Below are 19,770 nucleotides of genomic sequence, written 5' to 3'. Positions count from 1 at the left end.
ATTTATCTGACAGTGTGGAGAGCACTGAATCATAATCTATTCATTTTAATCCACACTGCTTAAAACAGTAAAGGAACCCTTAAATCACACATCAGATCGTGATGAGCAAATTATTCAAGTTGAAAATTTTTACTATAATGTGTGGAGAGCAAAATGATGTAACAATGATCATGGAATTCAAAATCATCAACCCACTGAGGGCTGGATTCAAAATCAACCCGAAAATCAAAGTAAAAAATTGAAATCACAGGCTGATCCAACTGTGACTCAGTAATTTGTATGTGTATGTGTCAGTATGAACTCCTGACAACGTGTCCTGTCCATGCTCCTGATGAGTTGGCGGATGGTGTCCTGGGGGATCTCCTCCCAGACCTGGATCAGGACATCAGTCGACAGTCTGTGGTGGTACTTGACGGCATTGAATGCACCGATAATGTGCCATAGGTGCTCAGTTGCATTCAGGTCAGGGGAACAAGAGGGCCAGTCAGTGTCATCAATGCCTTCGTCATCCAGGAACTGCCAACAAACTCTGACCACATGAGGTCGGGCATTGTCCTAACTCCTGCACCAGGAGGAACCCAGGGCCCACTGCACCAGCGTAAGGTCTGACATTTGTTCTGAGGATTTCTGAGGAACCTAACGGCAGTCAGGTTACCATTAGCTGTGACATGGAGGTCTGTGTGACCCTCCAATGATATGCCTCCCCAGACCATCACTGACCTACTGCCAAACCACTCATGCTGGATGATGTTACAGGCAGCATAATGTTCACCTAGGTGTCTCTAGACTCTTTCACGCCTGTCGCATGTGCTCAATGTGAACCTGCTCTCATCTGTGAAGAGAGCGGGCCGCCAATGGTGGACCTGCCAATGCTGGTGTTCTCTGGCGAATGCCAATCAAGCTGTGAGCACAGGTTCCACTAGAGGACGTCAGGCCCTCACGCCACCTTCATGGAGTCCGTTTCTGACAGTGTGGTCAGAAACATGCACACAAGTAGCCTGCTGGAGGTCATTTTGTAGGGCTCTGGCAGTGCTCCTCCTGCTCCTCCTCACACAAAGGAGCAGATACTGGTCCTGCTGCTGGCTTGATGCCCTTCTACAGCCCTGTCCAGCTCTCCTCTTGTAACAATGGGTCTTTCACTTAAATCCAGCTTCCTCTGGCACTGCTAGTTACTTGCAGTCTGTAGAAATGAATTGAGGCTTTTATTTTGAAGAAATCCACCAGTGGATGGGAAGTAACTCTTTGTTGCTGCAGAATGAACAGAAGCTGCTGGCAGAATAATCAGCCTGTCTCAGGTACAGCATCAAATCATCAACAGGTGAGTTCTCTACACAAACCAACTGACAATAATGTGAACTTAATGAGTGGACCAACATGTTGAGTGAGCTGTGAACTGGATGTTATGGCTATTTTTTTAATGATAAAATTTACGTAAATTGAATTATGCTATGTTGTTTTTATGGTCTGTGTGAGAGTAAGGTGAGTTTTAAATTGAATTAAATATTGCTTTTAAGTGCATCACTGAGACACTTAACTTTTCTTCAAAAGAAATCAATCTATCCGTGTCTTAATGATGAAACTTGAATTTCTTGTTAAGTTTATTTTTACTACTTTTGCCTTGGCAGCTAAAGCCTTTGCAGCATATTTCACAGTCACTAAATAAAGAACTTCAAGCAGTGTAATCTCGTTCCTTTATAGCAGAACCATGGCCGTGATACACCTGCATATTTGGATTTGATAGGATTGTTGATCGATACCAGTGACTCTCTGTTTACACTGGCAGGTGCTGAGAATTTAACACATTCATGCTCTGACCCATTCCTCAAACACCCACCCCCCTCACACACACGCAAAACAAAATGAGAGACTTAAGAGCTTCAACCTCAAGTTAAAAGTACCATAATTCAAGAGGAGACACATTCCCATCACTGAATCAATCTATACAGTCTATCTGTCTATTATTTTGTGTTCCAGGTGAAGACTTTGAAGATGACTGTCGTCTCTTCAGCACCCGACAGAAAGAGCATATTTCCATCAATGTGTCAAATCCTGAGGGCTCTTTGCAGCTACTTGGTGTACCAGGGGCAGATACAGGCTAGTGTCACTACAGCATTTGGGGTAAGAGGAATTAAAATTGATATACTCACATTAAGCTACTAGCTGGTGGACTTAAGTAGTTCAAGTATCAACCCAATCTCTAGAATAGATGTTGGCATTGTACGTTTCTGCAAACACTGGATATGTTACATATGTTTCATATGTAGCCAATATTTTGCTTTAACGTCATGACACCGCTGTGGTTAACGTGTGGCTAGGATTAGGCACATCACAACAACACATTTTGGCTTAAAGTTCCCGGTTTGGTCTAGACAAACACCATCAGAAATGTCCCAAGCTCTCGTTTAAAAATACTTTTTGTTGCTAAAAACACAGCTGGAAATATCCCAACCTCTAGCCAAAAAATAAACCACTAAAAACACAGCCAGACATGTCCCAAACTCTCATTAGAAATACCCACTTTTGTCACTACAAGCACAGCTGGAAATGTCCCAAGCTTTTTTTTTTAAAAAAAAAACCCTGACTTTTGCTGCTACAAACACAGCTGGATATGTCCTGAACACTCTAAAAATGCCTGGTTTGGTAGCTACAAACATGGCTTGAAATGTCCCAAACTCTTGTAAAAAGTACACACTTTTGTTGCTAAAAACATGTCTGGAAATATCTCGACCTGTTGTTAAAAAATACCTGCTTTTGTCACTTAAAACACAGCTGGATATGTCCCTAGCTTTCATTAAAAAATATGCGCTTTTGTCACTACAAGCACAGCTGGAAATGTGCCAAACTCTTGTTAAAAATTACCCGCTTTTGTTGCTACAAACTGCCAGAAATGTCCTGAGCTCCCATTACAAAAATACCTGTTTTTGTCCCTTAAAACACAGCTGGATATGTCCCTAGCTTTCATTAATAAAATACCCGCTTTTGTCACTACAAACACAGCTGGATATGTCCTGAACTCTCTGTAAAAAATACCTGCTTTTGTTGCTACAAACACAGCAGGAAATGTCCCATCCACTTGAAAAAAAAGGACTACAAATAAGCTACAAATACGGCAGGAAACATCCCAACCTCATTACAAACATGGCTGGAAATGTTCCGACCTCTTGTAAAAAAAAAAAAAAAACAAAAGCTTGCTTTTGTTGCTACAAGCACAGCTAGAAATTTCCTCAGCTCTCATTACAAAATACCAATTTTTATCCCTACAAACCCAGCTGGATATGTCTCGAAAACCTGTTAAAAAATACCCAGTTTCATCGCTACAAACAGGGCTTGAAATGTCCTGAACTCTTGTTAAAAAAATACCCACTTTTGTTGCTACAAACAGAGCTGAAAATGTCCCAACCTCTTGTTTAAATAAAATCTGCTTTTATCCCTAAAACATGTCTTGAAATGCTGTTAAAAAAATACCCGCTTTTGCCGCTACAAACTCAGCATGAAATGTCCCGACCTCCGGTTACGAAATTTCTGCTTTTGTCGATAAAGCTGGAAATGTTCTGACTTCTTGTAAAAAATTATCACTTATACTACTCACATATGATGCCAGCATTTTACAATGGCGACTGGGTTGTAAGTATAAAACAAAGAGATGTAATGATTTTGAAATCTTTCACAGACTTTGCAGATCATGGTCGGCCTGCTCAACATCGGACTCGGGCCGGGACGAACAAGCACAAATCCGGGGGATCTGACCAGTTTGGGAGCTGCTTATTGGCTGGGCTCTGTGGTAAAATAATTCTGTTAAATTAAAACATATTACTGAAATGTCTCAGGGTTAGTAGCTGTGTCAGCTGAGTTATGTAACACAGTTGTGTTACCAAAACCTTTAAACACGCAAGGGCTTCAACACAGACTCTAATTTTTCTGAGCAGATAAACATTGATATTACGTTTAATTTTGGTACTTTAAATATATTTTGATGCTAACACTTTTGTGCTTTTTCTTGAGCTGTATTTTGAATGCAGGATTCATACTCATAAGAAACAATTTTTACAGTGTAGTACTGCTGCTTTTAATGAAATAAAATACCTGAATACTTCTAATAATATTACTGGCAAACTCATACAATAGTTTCATCTTGATTATCACTGATATGAGCTGTCTTCTGACCTCTCATCAGTTCATCGTAACTGGAATCATGTCCATTTTGGCTGGACAGTTCCCGTCTTCCTGCTTGGTGAGAGAAGTAACACCACTGACTAATTAAATCAAATATACACTGTGCTTTAAACAGACTATTGTGTCTGTCATATTATCAAATACTGCCTGATTTGGGCTTTTAATTGAAGGACCCTTTCCTCTTAGATGGGTTTCACAGTGTTTATGAACATCGCTGAAGCTATCTTTGCCATTACGGGCATCGTGCTGTATGCCATGGACCTGGGAAATGCGTCTCTCCTCTGGATGTGTGAGCGCAGCAGGAACAATGCTGACCGTTACGGTGACAACTGCATAAATGTGGCGCTCTTTGCCCAGGTAAGGATAACTCCAAAGGCAAACTCCAAAACGCAGCCCTACAATATATGGCATGAGTCCCCACTGAATTGCAAGAGTCATAATTAGTTCAAATATTAGTTTAAAACATATTTTTTATTCCATTTAAAATGAGTTTAAAAGATGTTTCTCATCCATCAGAGTTTGTTGACTTCTATGGACATCATGCTGATCGCCGTGGCTGTTCTCCAGCTCTCTGTCAGTATCAGGTACACCATCCTGGGCATCAAGTTCTTGACCAGTGAGATGAAGAAGACGGAGGTATGAAGCAAGTATACAATTTTAAAATGTACACAGTCCACGTGTTTTGTTTTACTCTGTTTCTGTTTGATAAAAGTTCACCTTTTTTTGTGTGAACAGGGTTGACAATCAGCAGCCACAGATGAAGGACGTTCTCCCGACCAGCCCTGGTACTTAAAATAAAGTCAACTCAACACATGGAAGCATGACTCATTATAATATTTGTGCTTCTACACACACTTACTTAAAGTGATCAAAACTGCTTCATGTCACATGGATCCATTTTTTTGTAATCTATGTTTGTTTGTTTTTTCCTATTTTTTAAAGTAAACTTCTCAAATAAAACTGTAACATGGTGAAACTGTCCAAAGAGTTTTTTAGTTGTCATTTTCAACTGATTAAATTAAAGGGATAGTTCTGTTTTTTTAGAAGTGGGGTTGTACTGGGTACTTATCCTTAATCAGTGTGTTACATACAGTAGATGTCAGTCTGCACGCCCCCAGTTTGGAGAAGCTAAGCAATGTACTGCTGAGGATGAGGTCAGCAACAAAATGTATCTCAGCCACATAAAAAAGTCCCATCTAAAGATTTTAATATCAGTTTAAGTGTATATTGAGAGTATTTTCACTGCTTTAGCATTCTGTCAGACAGCCCGTTCCGACGGCTCTAGTTTCTCATCTGTTCTCTCGTCAAAGCCACCAGACTCCATTGAGAAAAACAATAATTTAAACTCACTGAACACAGGAGCTGCTGCTTTAATCACTTAGTTAGATTGTGTTATTGTGATACTTTGGTGCATCAGAATCAACTCCTTTAAATGTCAAAGTCACACAATAACACAAACAAAATATCTGTTCGAGGCTGGGGTCGACCAGCAGCTCCTGTGTTCAGCAATCTTAAATCATTATTTTTCTCAATGGAGTCTGGCTTTAAAGAGAGCAATGTAACGATCACTCTGACATTAAGGTAAAGCACTGAAAATATTCTAAATATAGCATACACTTAAACTAATATAGGAGTGTTACCCCCCAACATGCTAAGCTTCAGTGTCAGACTCCAGCCTTCCTCTTCAAAGTGGGTGGTGTTCAGACTGACATATATTCATTGTACCATACAGACTGTTTAAAAAGGTTAGTGCAGATTCCCCAAAGTCACACAATAACACAAACTAGCCAGCAGTTCCTTTGTTCGGTGAGCTTAAATTACTGTTATTGTCAATGGAGTCTGGTGGCCTTGACGAAAGTCTAGATGGGGAACTGAAGCCGATCAGAGTGAGCTCACTGAAGGAAAGGTGAAGCGCTGAAAATGCTCTCAATATAGTGTACACTTAAACTGATATTGACTTTATGGGGTGGGACCTTTTTAGGTGGCTAAATACATTCTATCCCTGACCCCTCCACAGGGCTGTTTCAAGACACTCTGTCAAGCCCTTATCTTGCGCCGTATTTGACAGGAATACGGTGTCTGTGACCCCCGTTCAACCCACAACCGGCAGGATTCGCCTTTAGTTTCTGCTGCTGGTTGAAATCTGTACTCGCACAGCGTGCTCCTGAATGATTTGTTTTGCTTGCACAAAACTATTTTTAGTCACAAATACGAGTAAAATGCTCGCACTGTAGAGCTCTGTAGTGGAAAACAAATCACTGTAGCGTATAAACAAATCTAGCCTACAAGTAAAAAGAAATAAATAATAACTTTCACTGCTTAAAGATACTCAATAGCTCAGCTAATACCTGAAATGTCACTGGATACAAACCACCGCAGCAGCATATTGAGTGCCAGGTGGCCAGCGTGCACTGTTATTGGACAGCGCATGGACACTCACCCTCTTGCAACTGGACTTTGAACGTATCCCACAGTAGTGGTACCATGAGGTACCGTAGTACTACAGTACTCCAACAATGTGCGGGTGGCAACCAATCATGCGGGACATGGTCTCAATTTGCGTGATGCGTGAAAAGAGACAGAAATGCTGCGCAGTCCCGCACCATGCGGGATGTCTGGTCACTCTACTTCCACTGCCACTTGCAAGCAGCAGCTAGTAGGGGGCCCCATTAGAGGGGATTCCAACGTGTTGTCGTTGTTGCAGTGTCTATAGGGGTTCCATCATATTGTCATTGATATGGACCAATGTCAGCCGTCTCTGGGGGTCCCCTTCCAGCTCGGGGCCCTAGGCAATTGCCTAGTTTGCCTGTCTGGTTGCGACGGCCCTGCCCCTCCACAGCAATACATTGCTTAGCTTTCATGGCGGACTCCAGCCTACTTCTCCAAACTGGAGGCAGGCCAACTGACAGTCACTATAGATAAGTAGCTCATGCAACCACACTTCAAAAAAACTGAAAAAAAAAAAAAAACAAAACCCTTTTGGTTGCATTGGAGAAGCCAGATATCTCAAAATCCCCCACTGCGTGCACAGATCTGTCACTGAACATGTAGTGGTGTGTCTGTCATAAGTGCTGTATTATAGGCTACTGGACTTGCTTGACACACAAGATGGCCGGGTGGGTCAGAGAGGTGAAACGTCTTCAAGAAATTCAAGCAAGTCCACTTGCCTACGATATAGCACTTAGATTACCATGACCTGGGTGATTGAGAATCTTCACTGACATGGTGTGTCTAGTTTTACTCAAGTTAAGGATCTAATTACTTCTTCTGCCACTACTAATTATTTAATTTTATTTTTGTTTAATTTTTTACTAAATAATTTTTTAAAAGAAAAGATTTTGTTAATGGCGCTTTTATTTTGAAGAAATCAAACGAGCCACAGGAAGTATCAGTGTTACCTCAGCCTGAACTCACCTTCAGTGAACCAGACTGTTGCTGTTACAGGGGTCTGCAGACACAGAACAGGTGAGTTCACTGCCCATAAAAGATTTGAACTTTATATTGAGACAAGCTGTTTATTGAGTTTTGAACTGGGTGATGTGGACGTTTGGTTAATGGTTAATATGGTTTTTTTTTTTTCATATATTTCTAGACATTTTGTACGCATATTTTCTGTGCATGTGCGTGTGTTGTTATATTTTGTGAAAGCTTTTATTGCATCCTATTTTTTGTCTATGGCTTTAGGTTGAAGTTAAGATGGAAAACACAAGTGCACTTTCTGAGAAACTGAACTTCCCTCCATCCAAAAAACAAATCCTGTTTGTGAATGTAAAGCTGTCTAATTAATTTTTGACCCAACAACAGATGCCATACTGACTGTGCAACTTGTCACAGGTGTTCGATACCTCAGTGCTGGTTGAAGTGGCTGTGAATGCTTTTTCATGACTCCTCAGGTTTCACTTGTTGTCATTTATAGTAATTAGGAGTCTCCTTTCAGTTGTTTTGTGCCTATTTTCCTTTCTGTTTTGTCGTCTCTTTGTCTTTGTAATCGTTTGATTGACTTTCCAACAAGAAATGGTGGAGGCACCGCCACCATCACATTCCTGAGTCGTGCCACCCGTCTGACCCCACACTTTGTTGACCTTAATAGGAATGTAGAAGAAAATGTGATGTCAAATAGTTTTAGTTTAGTTCAGGTATGCCAGGTAGCTGCAATTATGTTTGAACAGTGTTTGAATATGTTTGAACAACAGTGGACAAGTGGGGCAGGAAAAAAAAAAGATGGGACCTTAAGAAGTCATGGAAAAGTATGTATACAGTATAAGAGATGTGCACTAATCATGTACGTCACATTTCCGGGCACTATCATTTTAATTTCTAGTTAATATTTTTGTTATTCATGTTTTTATTTATTTATGTGTCTTTTAGCTGCTGTAACACTGCAGTTTACAATGGCATTGTACATTTTTGCAAACCACGACTTTGTAACATTTGCACGATTCATACATATCATATCAGTGTTTCTAAAGTGACGTAGTTTATTAGCTGTCTTTGTCATCTGGAAGAGATGGGGATGGTGGATTGCGTGACACCTTGGCGAGAGACACTGGTAGCAAGGAGGTTAGCATCGTCCTGGATCCCTCGTCAAAAAGCCTATGGGATTTTTCCACTGTATTTTGGATTACCGCAGAAAATAAGCTCTGTGGCAAACAAACATTTATGATACTACACCTTTTGTTAAGCAAGATCATCTGTGTTATAAGCAGACCTCATTTCAGGCATTGAACAAAAAAAACATTTTTCTTCAAGACGAGGGAACCGTGACTCATTCCTGGATCACTCTATGGCCTCTTAGTAGCGCCACCTTTGTGGCTATCCAACTTTCCATCTCAAAATCTCCATGTCATGTTGCAGGTGTGAGAGATGTCCGTCACTGTTGTTAAAGACAAGAGGGTGACTGTGGTCACTGTGGCGGCTGACGAGAAGACCATTTTACCGCCGCTGTGTCAGATCCTCAAGACTCTCTGCTACAGTCCGATATGCTGCTCAGTGCACAAGGGGCTGATGCAGACCAGTGTGGCAGCAGCTCTCGGGGTGAGAGATTAAAATCTATTTATTCATGTAAGATGTTAAGTTGCTCAAGTGTGAGACAATGAGATCTAACAGTTCTGAATCTTTTACAGACCATACAGATCATGGTGGGGCTGTTCAACATCGGACTCGGGCCAGGACAAACAATCTTGCATTTTGAGGATTTGACCAACTTGGCTGCTGCGTACTGGCTGGGTGGTGTGGTAAAGTGATACTGTTGTGTTGATTTTACCATGAGAGCATATTTAATTATTTCATTTGATATCACTACAGAGCAGGAAAAAGCAGGAATTTTCCCAGTGTTGTGTAATGTTTTGGCAAACAGGCAAAGTTACCAGAACTTTTTCAAATGATTTTACGGCTGAAGGATTCCGTTAATATAAGGATAACAACATCTACTGATTCTAGAGAATAACATTTCCATATGAGAATTAATTTATGGAAATATTACTGGTTTTCTTTTTCTTTCCTAATAAAAGAACAAGTGACACAGTATCATTAACCTCTCTGAGCTGTCTGCTGTACTCTCTGCAGTTCATCATAGTTGGAATCATGACCATTGTTGCTGGGCAGTTCTCCTCTCTTTTCTTGGTGAGTAAAAACCATCTCTGAATAAACACTTATTTATATAATATTTTTTATCATATAAATTATTAATATTACAAATACAAATTAAACTTAAGATAGCCTAATAGAATAATATGATCAATTGCTCTTTCAGTGAGAGATAAGATTAACAGACTGGAAACTTCATCATATTAGATTAAAAAGATGTTGACAAAGTTATTCATTCATTCAAAGTTATTATTCGGCTGAAAAAAGCTGATAAATCGCAATATATTTTATCGTGACTCAAGTATCGTGATAATATCGTATCGTGAATCCAGTGGTGATTCCCACTCTTACCAAAAACCTGCTTATATCCATCTGTCATGATGTTTAAAGTAGGTGTCTTTCTTCGTATCCATGAAAATGTACAGAGAAGAGAAGTTGTCGAAATCCGGTGCTTGGGCGGCAACTTACGCATCAGAAAGCAATGAAAAAAGGCACCTTTTAACGTCGAAATAATACACGGCCGGTTGCTGTTATAGTTTAACAGTGCCCGGCTGCGTCAGGGGGATATGTGGCGGGACAAGGGTGAAAGTTAAGGTGGCAAAAGTCCTTCTGGGGCGGGCGGAAGTGGGGGTGGATGGGTCCAACATACACCGACTGTTGCCCGAGAGAACGGTGTTCGTGTCCTGTAAGATTCTAAAGCCAAACCCTGTTCTTTTTTCCTAAACCGAACAATATGTGTTTGTGGTTGAAGGTAAAAAATGTAAATTCACAATGTTGTACTGACATAAAGCGTTTATTTTGAGAGAGACTGTAAATGTTAAATTTCCTGTGAAAACAGAAGTGTATTTTGAAAGAAGACAGCGCATGTAACAGGCAGAACTTGACACGGTGTCCCAGAACGTCAGCAACCAACACACACGGTTTACCTTTCACATTGTATGTGGTCGTGGAAGGTCCATGACCAAACGTCAATATGTGACGAGGTCGTAATGAGAATGTGTTGTAAAAACCCCAATTGAGATGCATATTCCACATGCACCCTACACACACCTGAATAATGCTATTAAAACCCAAATAATAGTGGCGTATACCACGTCTTAATTGGAAAATGCTTCATGCGGCTGTTTACATGGCACGCATTAAATTAAGAATATTGTCATATTCAGAAAAATAGGGGAATATTAACATGCATGTGAACGTACCCCTACAGCCGTTCCACTCACTGAATGTCGCTTGTTTTGACCAAACTAATCATTGTCCCCTCTCACTCTTTCTGCTCCTTCTTGTGCACTATGTGCCAAATATCATGTGAGCATTGTGGCTCTTTGTGTAAAGTCCTCTCATGTCTGACTGAAACCAAAAGGAACATTAAAGTAAAAGAGACCTATGTCTGAAAAGAACTAAAATTAAAATTAAACATGTAAAAACGTACACTGTGGTGAAGCACTGTCGTCTGTCCTCTCAGGTGGGCTTTGCTGTGTTGCTGAACATTGTCGGATCTGTCTTCGCCATCATTGCCATTGTGCTGTATGCCAGAGACATAGCAGATACCTCTGTCTACAGCATGTGTGACGGGCACTGGCACAGTGCTCGTAGTTATGATGACAACTGCAGAGATGTGGCGCTCATTGCCCAGGTAAGCTTACTTTGAAAGGATAAAGCTGGTGTTATGTTATATTTTTCTTATTGCCAGTTAGCCCCATCAAAAAATAAAACCAAGAACGGGCTAGTGCGTCTCTCAGTGCTTTCGATCTTTAAAAACTGCCCACAAATACATTTCCTTTATAAAAAAGGTTCAGCGGTTTCCTTAAACAACAGGAATAAGATATATCAGGCTGTAGATACACAAATTATTTAAATCTTCAAATAGGACTTGTTGAAAATGATAAAAGATGAGTGAAGTTTAGTTGAACTCCTCTTTGGATCAAATTGAATTCCTTTATTCCTTTTATTTCTCACCTACCAGTATCTGTTGGGAGCCAGGGACATCACTATGATCGTCATGGCTGTCCTCCTGCTGTGTGTGAGCATCACCTTCGCTACTCTGGGCATCAAGGCTTTGGGCAACAGGAAGGAGGAAGAGGTATGAACACAATGTACACAGTCATTATTAGTTGGAGAACAGCTGGGTGGTATGTTCAGAGAGGTGAAGTAAATGTTATGGGATGTATTATATATGAATATACCCTCCCAGTGTTTGCATACTCTGGACTCATGGACTTTATCACTAACTGTAAGCCCCTCACTCATCACTGTGTCCTGTGTGCTCGGGTTAGGTGGCATTCTCTTGTTTACAGAGCTATTCTTGGCCGACCTCCAGCATATTTATGTGTGTACATTAAGCAGAAAATGAAACTGCTCTCCTTTCACAGAACGTTTTTATTGTCTTTTCCGAGGGTACGTACGGAGTTTGGCAAACAAGCATTTATGTATGCAGCTCCTATATGTGGAATCTTCTGCAGAAGGACTAAAAGCTGCACTCTTTGGTTCCTCCCAGCCGTTTCAAAGCACTGCTGCAGGATTTTTGTGCACAATCATCTATATGCCAGTGTCAGGGTGCATTTTTGGAGGTCACTAATAGCATATATTAACGTACTTTCTCGGCTTTTCTTTGTAGTTTTATATCTCTCAGTTGTCTGTCTGTAACTTATGTTGCTGCCTGTCTCTGCCAGGACACTCCTGGACACTCTTGATTTTAATCTCAAGAGTTTTTTTCTGGTTAAATAAAGGTTAAATAAATACATAATAAATAAAGCGAAGTATCAGTAGCACCAGCAGTAATAAGCCCCTTTTGCACTGCCTGTTCAAGGTAGAAATATCACGCTGTTATACCGTCTCGCTATTCTGTATGAAAGGTACAATCGCGGAATTAGAGGGACAAAGTTGCCTCACCTTTACGCTAGCAACGGAGTTGGTAACAGCACCGAAACAAGGTCTCTGTAAGAGGGACAGCCAGCAGGATTGGACCATGGGCAGCACAGGTGTGATGTTTGATGACATGTTATGCATGCACCCCACCATGGGAAATTTCAAAAGCAGCTAGCAGCAGTTAGCGCCTAACTCAAGAAGAACAGCAGTTGAAATTGTCAGCAAATAGGGAAAACAATGAAGTCCGGGAGCCCCTTACCCTCCGAGCAGAGGATAAGATCAACCACTATATAACAGGGACGACACATATGTAATATGTAACACTAGAGGCAGACACTGTTGTGTTATACGTCACACCCATCAAGCCTATTTTGCTTCCACGATGCCAATACGCTGTCTAAAATCACACACTGGAGTGGGATAACACCGCCGCTGTTTGGTTCTGTTTAAAAATGCAAAGGTGGCATAGAGAAGGGACTTTTTATCCTTTTGTATGTATTAAATCTCACAGTCTGTAGGAGGCTTTAAAGGCAAGACAACTCTGTCGGTGAGGCGACATAACAGCGTGAAATTACGGCCTTGAGGAAGCTGTGTAAAAAGGGCAAAAGAGGGAGACACAAAGACAACCTGGAGCCAGAACTGTGACAGTGAGAACAACTGCAGTAAGAATAGCAGCAATAATTGTAGCAGGGATAAAAGCAGATGTAGCAGCATGTAATTATTATTTACTCGCAGTGTATAATTCTCGACTTCATCCTGTTTTGGCTTGATGAAAGTTTACTTTGTTTTTCTGTACAAACAGGGTGATGTAGAGGATCAGCAGCCACAGATGAAAGAAGTCCTCCTGCCCAGTCCTGGTGCTTAAAATAAATTCAACTCAACACATGGAAGCTTGACTATGAGTTGTTGTAATACTTGTGCTTTTATACACACTTGCTGAAAGTAATCAACACTGCTTTATATCACAAGGACACTTTTTTCCAGTTTATGTATGTGTTCAAATTTTTTCTATTTTTTTAAAGTAAACTTGCTCAAATAAAAACATCTTTCCAATCTATCCAAAGAGACTGTTGCTGACTTTTTTGTTCAGTTCAGTTGTGTTGGAGATTAATATATGGTGGTGTTACTACTTTTATTCAAGCAAAGGATGTAACCACTTCTTCTGCCACTGTTTTTAAAAGATTTTTTAAGGAATTACTTTACTAATGATGCTTTTATTTTGAAGAAATCAAACGAGTCACAGGAAGTATCAGTGTCACCTCTACCTGAACTCACCTTCAGTGTACCAGACTGTCAGTGTTAAAGGAGTCCGTAGACACGAGCCAGGTGAGTTCACCGCACATTAAAAGATACACATGATCTATAATGATTTGAACTTGACAGTGAAACAAGCTGTTTATTGAGCTCTGAACTGGGTGATGTGGACGTTTTGTTAATGGAAATCATGTTTTTACAGTCAGAGAGAGGAGAGTTATGGAAAGTTATCAACTTGATTTATTTCATTTTAGGTATTTATATAATTTTTTTTTATTTTTGTGTGTTTGTGTTGTTGGTTAACATTAAAGACTGTGATTCCTTATTTGTATCTTAGCCTTTGTTACCTGTGTGTGTGGGTGTTTGGGGGTGTGTGTAAGCCTCAGGATGAGATGTTGACACAAGGAAGTGCAGCAGCATTTTCAGGGAAACTAAACTTCCCTCCGCCCAAATGACACAATTTAATGATGAATGTAAACCTGTATAAATAACTGACTATATAAACAACTATCCCTTTAAGTAAATATGTTTTTTCTTAAATGTGAAAAGAGATTTTTTTCTTTAACAAAATATTTCTTCCACAGATACTAATGACTTTCTGTTTACTTTTGCAGGTTCTGAGACAGACACATTTACCCTGTGATCTACAAACACCGTGTTGCTGAGTTGTACCAATACAAGGTAACATACAGCAGTGGTTACCAACTGGTGGGTCGCGGTCCAAAAGTGGGTCATGGGCCCATTCAGAATGGACTGCAAGTGACTTGCAAACATGTCAAGTTTGTAAAAAACACACTTTATTTTGAAGTACAGTGAATTTCCAGCACAGAGCTTTTATTTTGAAGTGCATTCCCTGCTGTAGAGTGAGTGACTCACCGACAGCAACATGACAGACACAGCAAACTAGCTCAACGACATGACCGAACACAAGAATGACACTGAATATATTAAACTGTGTGGACCTTGAACTAATGACTAAGGAGAAATCTGGACCCAGTGGCTGGACCAGTTGGGAACCACTGACATACAGTATATGCTAGACTTTCCATGTGAGCAGATGGCCACTATCATTGTGTATATTTAGAGCACTGCCCATTTAGTTTTAGTTTGATTTCTAGTTTAGACTGTTTCTGTTTTCATGTCTTCATTTATGTGTCACTTGGCTGTATCTATCCAACCTTCCATCTCAAAATCTCCATGTCATATTGCAGGTGTGAGAGATGTCCGTCACTGTTGTTAAAGACAACGGGGTGACTGTGGTCACCTTGGCGACTGACGAGAAGAGCATGTCACCACCGCTGTGCCAAATCCTCAAGACTCTCTGCTACAGTCCGATATGTTGCTCAGTGCACAAGGGGCTGATGAAGACCAGTGTGACTGCAGCTCTCGGGGTGAGAGGAACTGAAATGTGTTTATTCATGTGCAGTATGAAGTGATGGTCTTACATTGTGAAGTATGAGACAATAAGATTTAATAGTTCTGAATCCTTTACAGACCATACAGATCATGGCGGGCCTGTTCAACATCGCACTCGGGCCAGGACGTACATACGTTCATCCTCGAGATGTGACTGGGCCCAGTGATGCTTACTGGCTGGGTGCTGTGGTAAAGTAGCATTGCTGTGTTGATATGACCATGAGATACATACAGTATTTCATTTGTTTAACCTGATCATAGAGCATGGTGGCAGAAGAACAGACACAATAATCAGAACTTCCCCAAATGTAAAAAGTTTGTTATGGCCGGAGGATTTCCTAAAAGGAAAATGAAGTCTACTGATTTTAAAGAACAACGCGGCTTAGAAATAATTCATGGACATATTACTGGTTTTTGTTTTCTTTTTCTTTCTTGTGCATGATTTAAAAACAACAACATATATAATACGATATACAGTATTACTCATTTAATTGATGTCACTGTGCTGTCTCTATTCAGTTCATCGCAGCTGGAATCATGACCCTTCTTGCTGGTGGGTTCCCCTCTCTCTTCATGGTGAGTAAAGACTTAAAGCCTTTTCAGACATGCACCCGTTCATGTTGTGGGTGATGGGAATATAACATGCTGGTCTCATGTCTGAATAAACACCCTTGTTACTTTAAGATGCAGCTTTATAAGATAAAATACACAGAGTTGAGACTTGACTGGCGGTTCAGCACCACAGAGAGAAGAGATCATTGTCAGATGTTGTGAGAGTGGGCTGCTGAGACAAAAACATGTCTGGCACAATTTGTGCCAAGTTTTGTGGCTTGTGAAAAATGGGTCATATATCAACTTCAATAACTGTAGGGCAGAAGAATCAGTCATAATCTGTACTCATGTTCACTCTCCCCATTGGAATGAATACAATAGTCTCCTGTTGGTGCGGGGCAGTGACAAAACCCACGTGACTCAGAAACAGGAAATGAATCTAAAGTGGGCTGTCTCAGTCTATGAGCGGTCTCTGGCTCAGACTACATCACAAAAAGGGGTTTGCTGCTGTGTTTATGTTCTGGATGTCACATACAGACCCTTTAAATGATGAAACTGTTGTGAATGAATTTGTGGATTCACTGTGAGAAAAGGGGCCAAGCATCACTCACGCCTCAACGTTAGATCCATTAGAGATGCAGATGAAAGAACAAAGAACACTCTGCTTCCTTTTTATCATAACAGTTTCAACACCCCACTCTTCCTCTCCTGCGCAAGGTATTAAATATCATGTGAGGATTGTGGCTTTTTCCCTAAACGTCATCTCACACCTGAATGACACTGTAAGAAATATTAATGCAGAGGAACCCTTATAGATGAAGCCAGCGGTGTTACGTATCCCTTATCTGAAAGGGACTTAAGATTATAATTGAAAAAAAAAAAGATCATCAAAACATGCTCTCTGAAGTCAGAAGAATAATGGAGTCTTTTCTTTCAGGTGGTCTTTGCTGTGGTTGTGAACATAGTCAGCTTGATCTCAGCCTTTGCTGGCGCTTTCCTGTACGCCAGAAACATGGCAGCTGCCACTACCTCAACAATATGTGACGGGTACCGGAACAATGATCCAAGCTTTGTTTCCAGCTGCAGATATGTGGCGTTTGGTTTCCAGGTAAGCATGCTTGTAAAAAATGAAGCTGATTTTATGCTGTAAGTCTGTGTGTCTGTTCCACGTTTTTCTCCTCACTGACTTGGTCAATCAATGTGAAATTTGGCACAGTGGTAGAGGGTCATGGGAGGATGCGAATGAAGCAATATTACATCAATTGACCAAAGGGGGGCGCTATAGCAACCAATTGCAAACTTTGAATGGACATATCTCATGCCCCGTATGTCGTAGAGACATGAAACTTTGCACAGAGATGCCTCTCCTCATGAGGAACACATTTGCCTCAAGAACCCATAACTTCCGGTTATACAGATTTTCCGCCATTTTGAATTTTTTGAAAAACACTTCAAATCGATCTCTTCCTAGGAAGTTTGAGCGATCTGCATGAAACTGGGTGAACATAATCTAGGGAGCAATATCTAAAGTTCCCTCTTGGCAAAAGTTGGAAAACTTACTAAAACTGAGCTTCTATAAGGCAATGAATATTGCGGAGGGCGTGGCTCATCACATAAAGGTGTATAACATCTCAAGGGTTTCACCCATCACCACGCAACTTTGTAGGCATATGACCACACATAATCTGAGGGGACCCCTCCATTATTGACCCTATCAAACAAAATGGGGGCGCTAGAGAGCTCATTTCTTATCTAGGCCTAACCGCCATATGGATTTTTACTAAACTTGGTAGATATGTAGAACAGGACGCCTCAAGGTGACTGGAGAACTTTAACTCTAACTGGCAACTGGGTGGCGCTATAACAACAGAAAAATGCTTAAAAATGGTTAAAATGAGACCAATCGCTGTGGCTCCCCCTGTGGACCAATGTTGGGGTTTTTTTCTAATTTTTGGTATGACTAAGTCATGGTACGGTATGCTGTACATAATCACGGGAACTGTCAGTGTGTCATTCTGTCAGTCAGTCATTCTGTCTGTCTCACATTTTTCTACTCACTGACGTGGTCAATCTACTGTATTTTCAATAAAGCAACTCATACTATCAAATTCACAAAGACTCTGTCTGAATACATTGCTCTTCTTAATGGGTTCAGTTGACTATTTAATCTGCAATTTCCTAGCATTCATGAATCTGGTGTAGGTTTAGTATCAAGGTTTTTAATGTGCAAATCTACTCACAGGTGTACTAACATTTCATTAATGACACCCACTGTGTTTTTGTTACCTCAGAATGAGCTGTTTATATCTAAGTTTAAAGGCGGTCCTCTTTCATGGAGCCTGCCATGTTGTTGTACAGTAGCCCAGAGCAGACAAACCAGACACTGCTTCCACAGGCTTTGCACATGGAAGAAGTTTCAGTTGTTCAGCCTCACCAAAAGATGCCACTAAATCCTGCTTACTAGATCTTTAATACTCACATCTTAAAGTGAACTTTACATCATCTTTGAATCATATTAAATTCTGTCTTTTTTATTTCCTGTCTGTGTCAGGGTTTGTTGTCAATCATAGACCTGACTATGATCGTCCTGGCTGTTCTCCAGGTGTGTGTCTGCATCAGCTTTGTTGTTCTGGCCATCAAGGCTTTGGTCAAAAGGAAGAAGAAAGAGGTACAAAGCATGATGACAATGCACAAAATATACAGTCCACATGAATTAGAGGACAGCCGAGTGGTATATTCAGAATTAGTAGTGCAAGCAATAAAAACAGCTGTAGCAGTGCTGTAGTATAAAAGCAGCTGCATTTCTGCTGCAGTATTTAACATTTGCAGTGTTTAATTCAGTAAAATATCACATTGTAGAATTCTCAACTTCATCCTGTTTTTGCTTGATGAAAGTTCATTTTATTTTCTGTGCCAACAGGGTGGCAAAGATGTTAAAGATCAGCAGTCACAGTTGAAGGAAGTCCTCCTGACCAGTCCTGGTGCTTAAAATCAACTCAGCTGAACACATGGAAGCTTGACTGTGTGTGCTTTTACACACACTTGCTGAAATTGTTCAAAACTGCCTCATATTACAGGGACACAGTCTGTGTCCAGGTTTTGTTTCTGTCTACTTGTGAATTACTTTTAAAGCTAAATTGCTTTGATGAAAACATGTGAAATAGTGAAAACTGTCCAAAGAGACGCTTCAGTGTTACGATAGTTAAGTTAGATAATAGTAGCGTAAAATTTCAATCAAAAGCCCAGTCCCTGTCCAACGCCTGTCTCAATTAGACACCTGGAAGTTTTCCGATATATAAAACCTAGTTGTTTGCTACCTCAAATTATGTGTCCATTCCTCGATCACCCTGCAAGTTATTGATATTTTTTAGTCCATAAGGGTCCTCAGATCAAAAGAATCAACAGGGTTTTTCATGAAAATTAATCCAAGTTGTGAGGATTGTTTTAACAGGATAAAGTGATGTAGTGTCAGTATGCTGGGGCCGTAATCCTCGATTCCCGTAACTCTCTGATGTGGAGCTAGATCAAATGACCGATTCATAATTGATATGTTATCTGAAGCCTAATTTTTAAACAAGTAATATTCATACTGATTTAAATAAACAATTTGATTGTATTTCCCATCTTTGCTGAGCAACAGTTTTGTGTGAAAGGAATTAAAGGCCTGCCCCAAATATAGGCCCATTGATTTCAGTTATTTAAGCAAATATTAGCCCGAGCTACTGACTGAAGTTTTACGGTAAAACTATTTTTTTAATAGCACTTTTCAAGCTTAAGCATAAAGTGCTTTTCAGATTAAAAGATTTACAGATAAAAAGAAATTGAAACCCACAAAGATGCCAAATATATGTGTTTTTATATATATATATATACATATATATATATATATGTATATATATATATATACATGTGTGTGTGTGT

At 40.3% G+C, this 19,770-nt stretch overlaps 3 protein-coding genes across 4 annotated transcripts; all 3 read left to right on the top strand.

Annotated features, from left to right (window-relative positions):
* The first annotated feature begins 1,161 nt into the window (after positions 1 to 1,161).
* On the top strand, positions 1,162 to 5,140 carry LOC125893272 (uncharacterized). The gene is made up of 7 exons (XM_049583841.1): positions 1,162 to 1,318; positions 1,975 to 2,118; positions 3,671 to 3,781; positions 4,175 to 4,231; positions 4,360 to 4,530; positions 4,690 to 4,809; positions 4,909 to 5,140. Exons 1-7 carry the CDS (start codon positions 1,256 to 1,258, stop codon positions 4,912 to 4,914), a joined length of 672 nt encoding a protein of 223 aa, XP_049439798.1. The 5' UTR covers positions 1,162 to 1,255; the 3' UTR covers positions 4,915 to 5,140.
* A 2,364-nt stretch (positions 5,141 to 7,504) lies between these two features.
* Positions 7,505 to 18,868, top strand: LOC125892747 (uncharacterized). The gene is made up of 8 exons (XM_049582949.1): positions 7,505 to 7,638; positions 9,028 to 9,207; positions 9,297 to 9,407; positions 9,739 to 9,795; positions 11,225 to 11,395; positions 11,726 to 11,842; positions 13,430 to 13,492; positions 18,855 to 18,868. Exons 2-7 carry the CDS (start codon positions 9,037 to 9,039, stop codon positions 13,490 to 13,492), a joined length of 690 nt encoding a protein of 229 aa, XP_049438906.1. The 5' UTR covers positions 7,505 to 7,638; positions 9,028 to 9,036; the 3' UTR covers positions 18,855 to 18,868.
* On the top strand, positions 13,510 to 19,465 carry LOC125892746 (uncharacterized). Of its 2 annotated transcripts, none has more exons than XM_049582946.1 (8): positions 13,510 to 13,953; positions 14,496 to 14,562; positions 15,093 to 15,272; positions 15,376 to 15,486; positions 15,817 to 15,873; positions 16,787 to 16,957; positions 18,401 to 18,517; positions 18,770 to 19,465. In XM_049582946.1, the coding sequence occupies exons 3-8, from the start codon at positions 15,102 to 15,104 to the stop codon at positions 18,836 to 18,838; spliced, it is 696 nt and encodes a 231-aa protein (XP_049438903.1). In that variant the 5' UTR covers positions 13,510 to 13,953; positions 14,496 to 14,562; positions 15,093 to 15,101; the 3' UTR covers positions 18,839 to 19,465. The 2 variants fall into 2 exon arrangements, with proteins under 2 accessions (XP_049438903.1, XP_049438905.1); XM_049582948.1 differs by having other exon boundaries at positions 15,359 to 15,486.
* The last annotated feature ends 305 nt before the right edge of the window (positions 19,466 to 19,770 follow it).

Source organism: Epinephelus fuscoguttatus, linkage group LG8 (genome assembly GCF_011397635.1).
Source record: "Epinephelus fuscoguttatus linkage group LG8, E.fuscoguttatus.final_Chr_v1".
In the NCBI taxonomy this organism is placed as follows: Eukaryota; Metazoa; Chordata; class Actinopteri; order Perciformes; family Serranidae; genus Epinephelus; species Epinephelus fuscoguttatus.
Note: the sequence above shows the minus strand (reverse complement) of the source record. Positions and strands in the feature narration are given on the sequence as shown.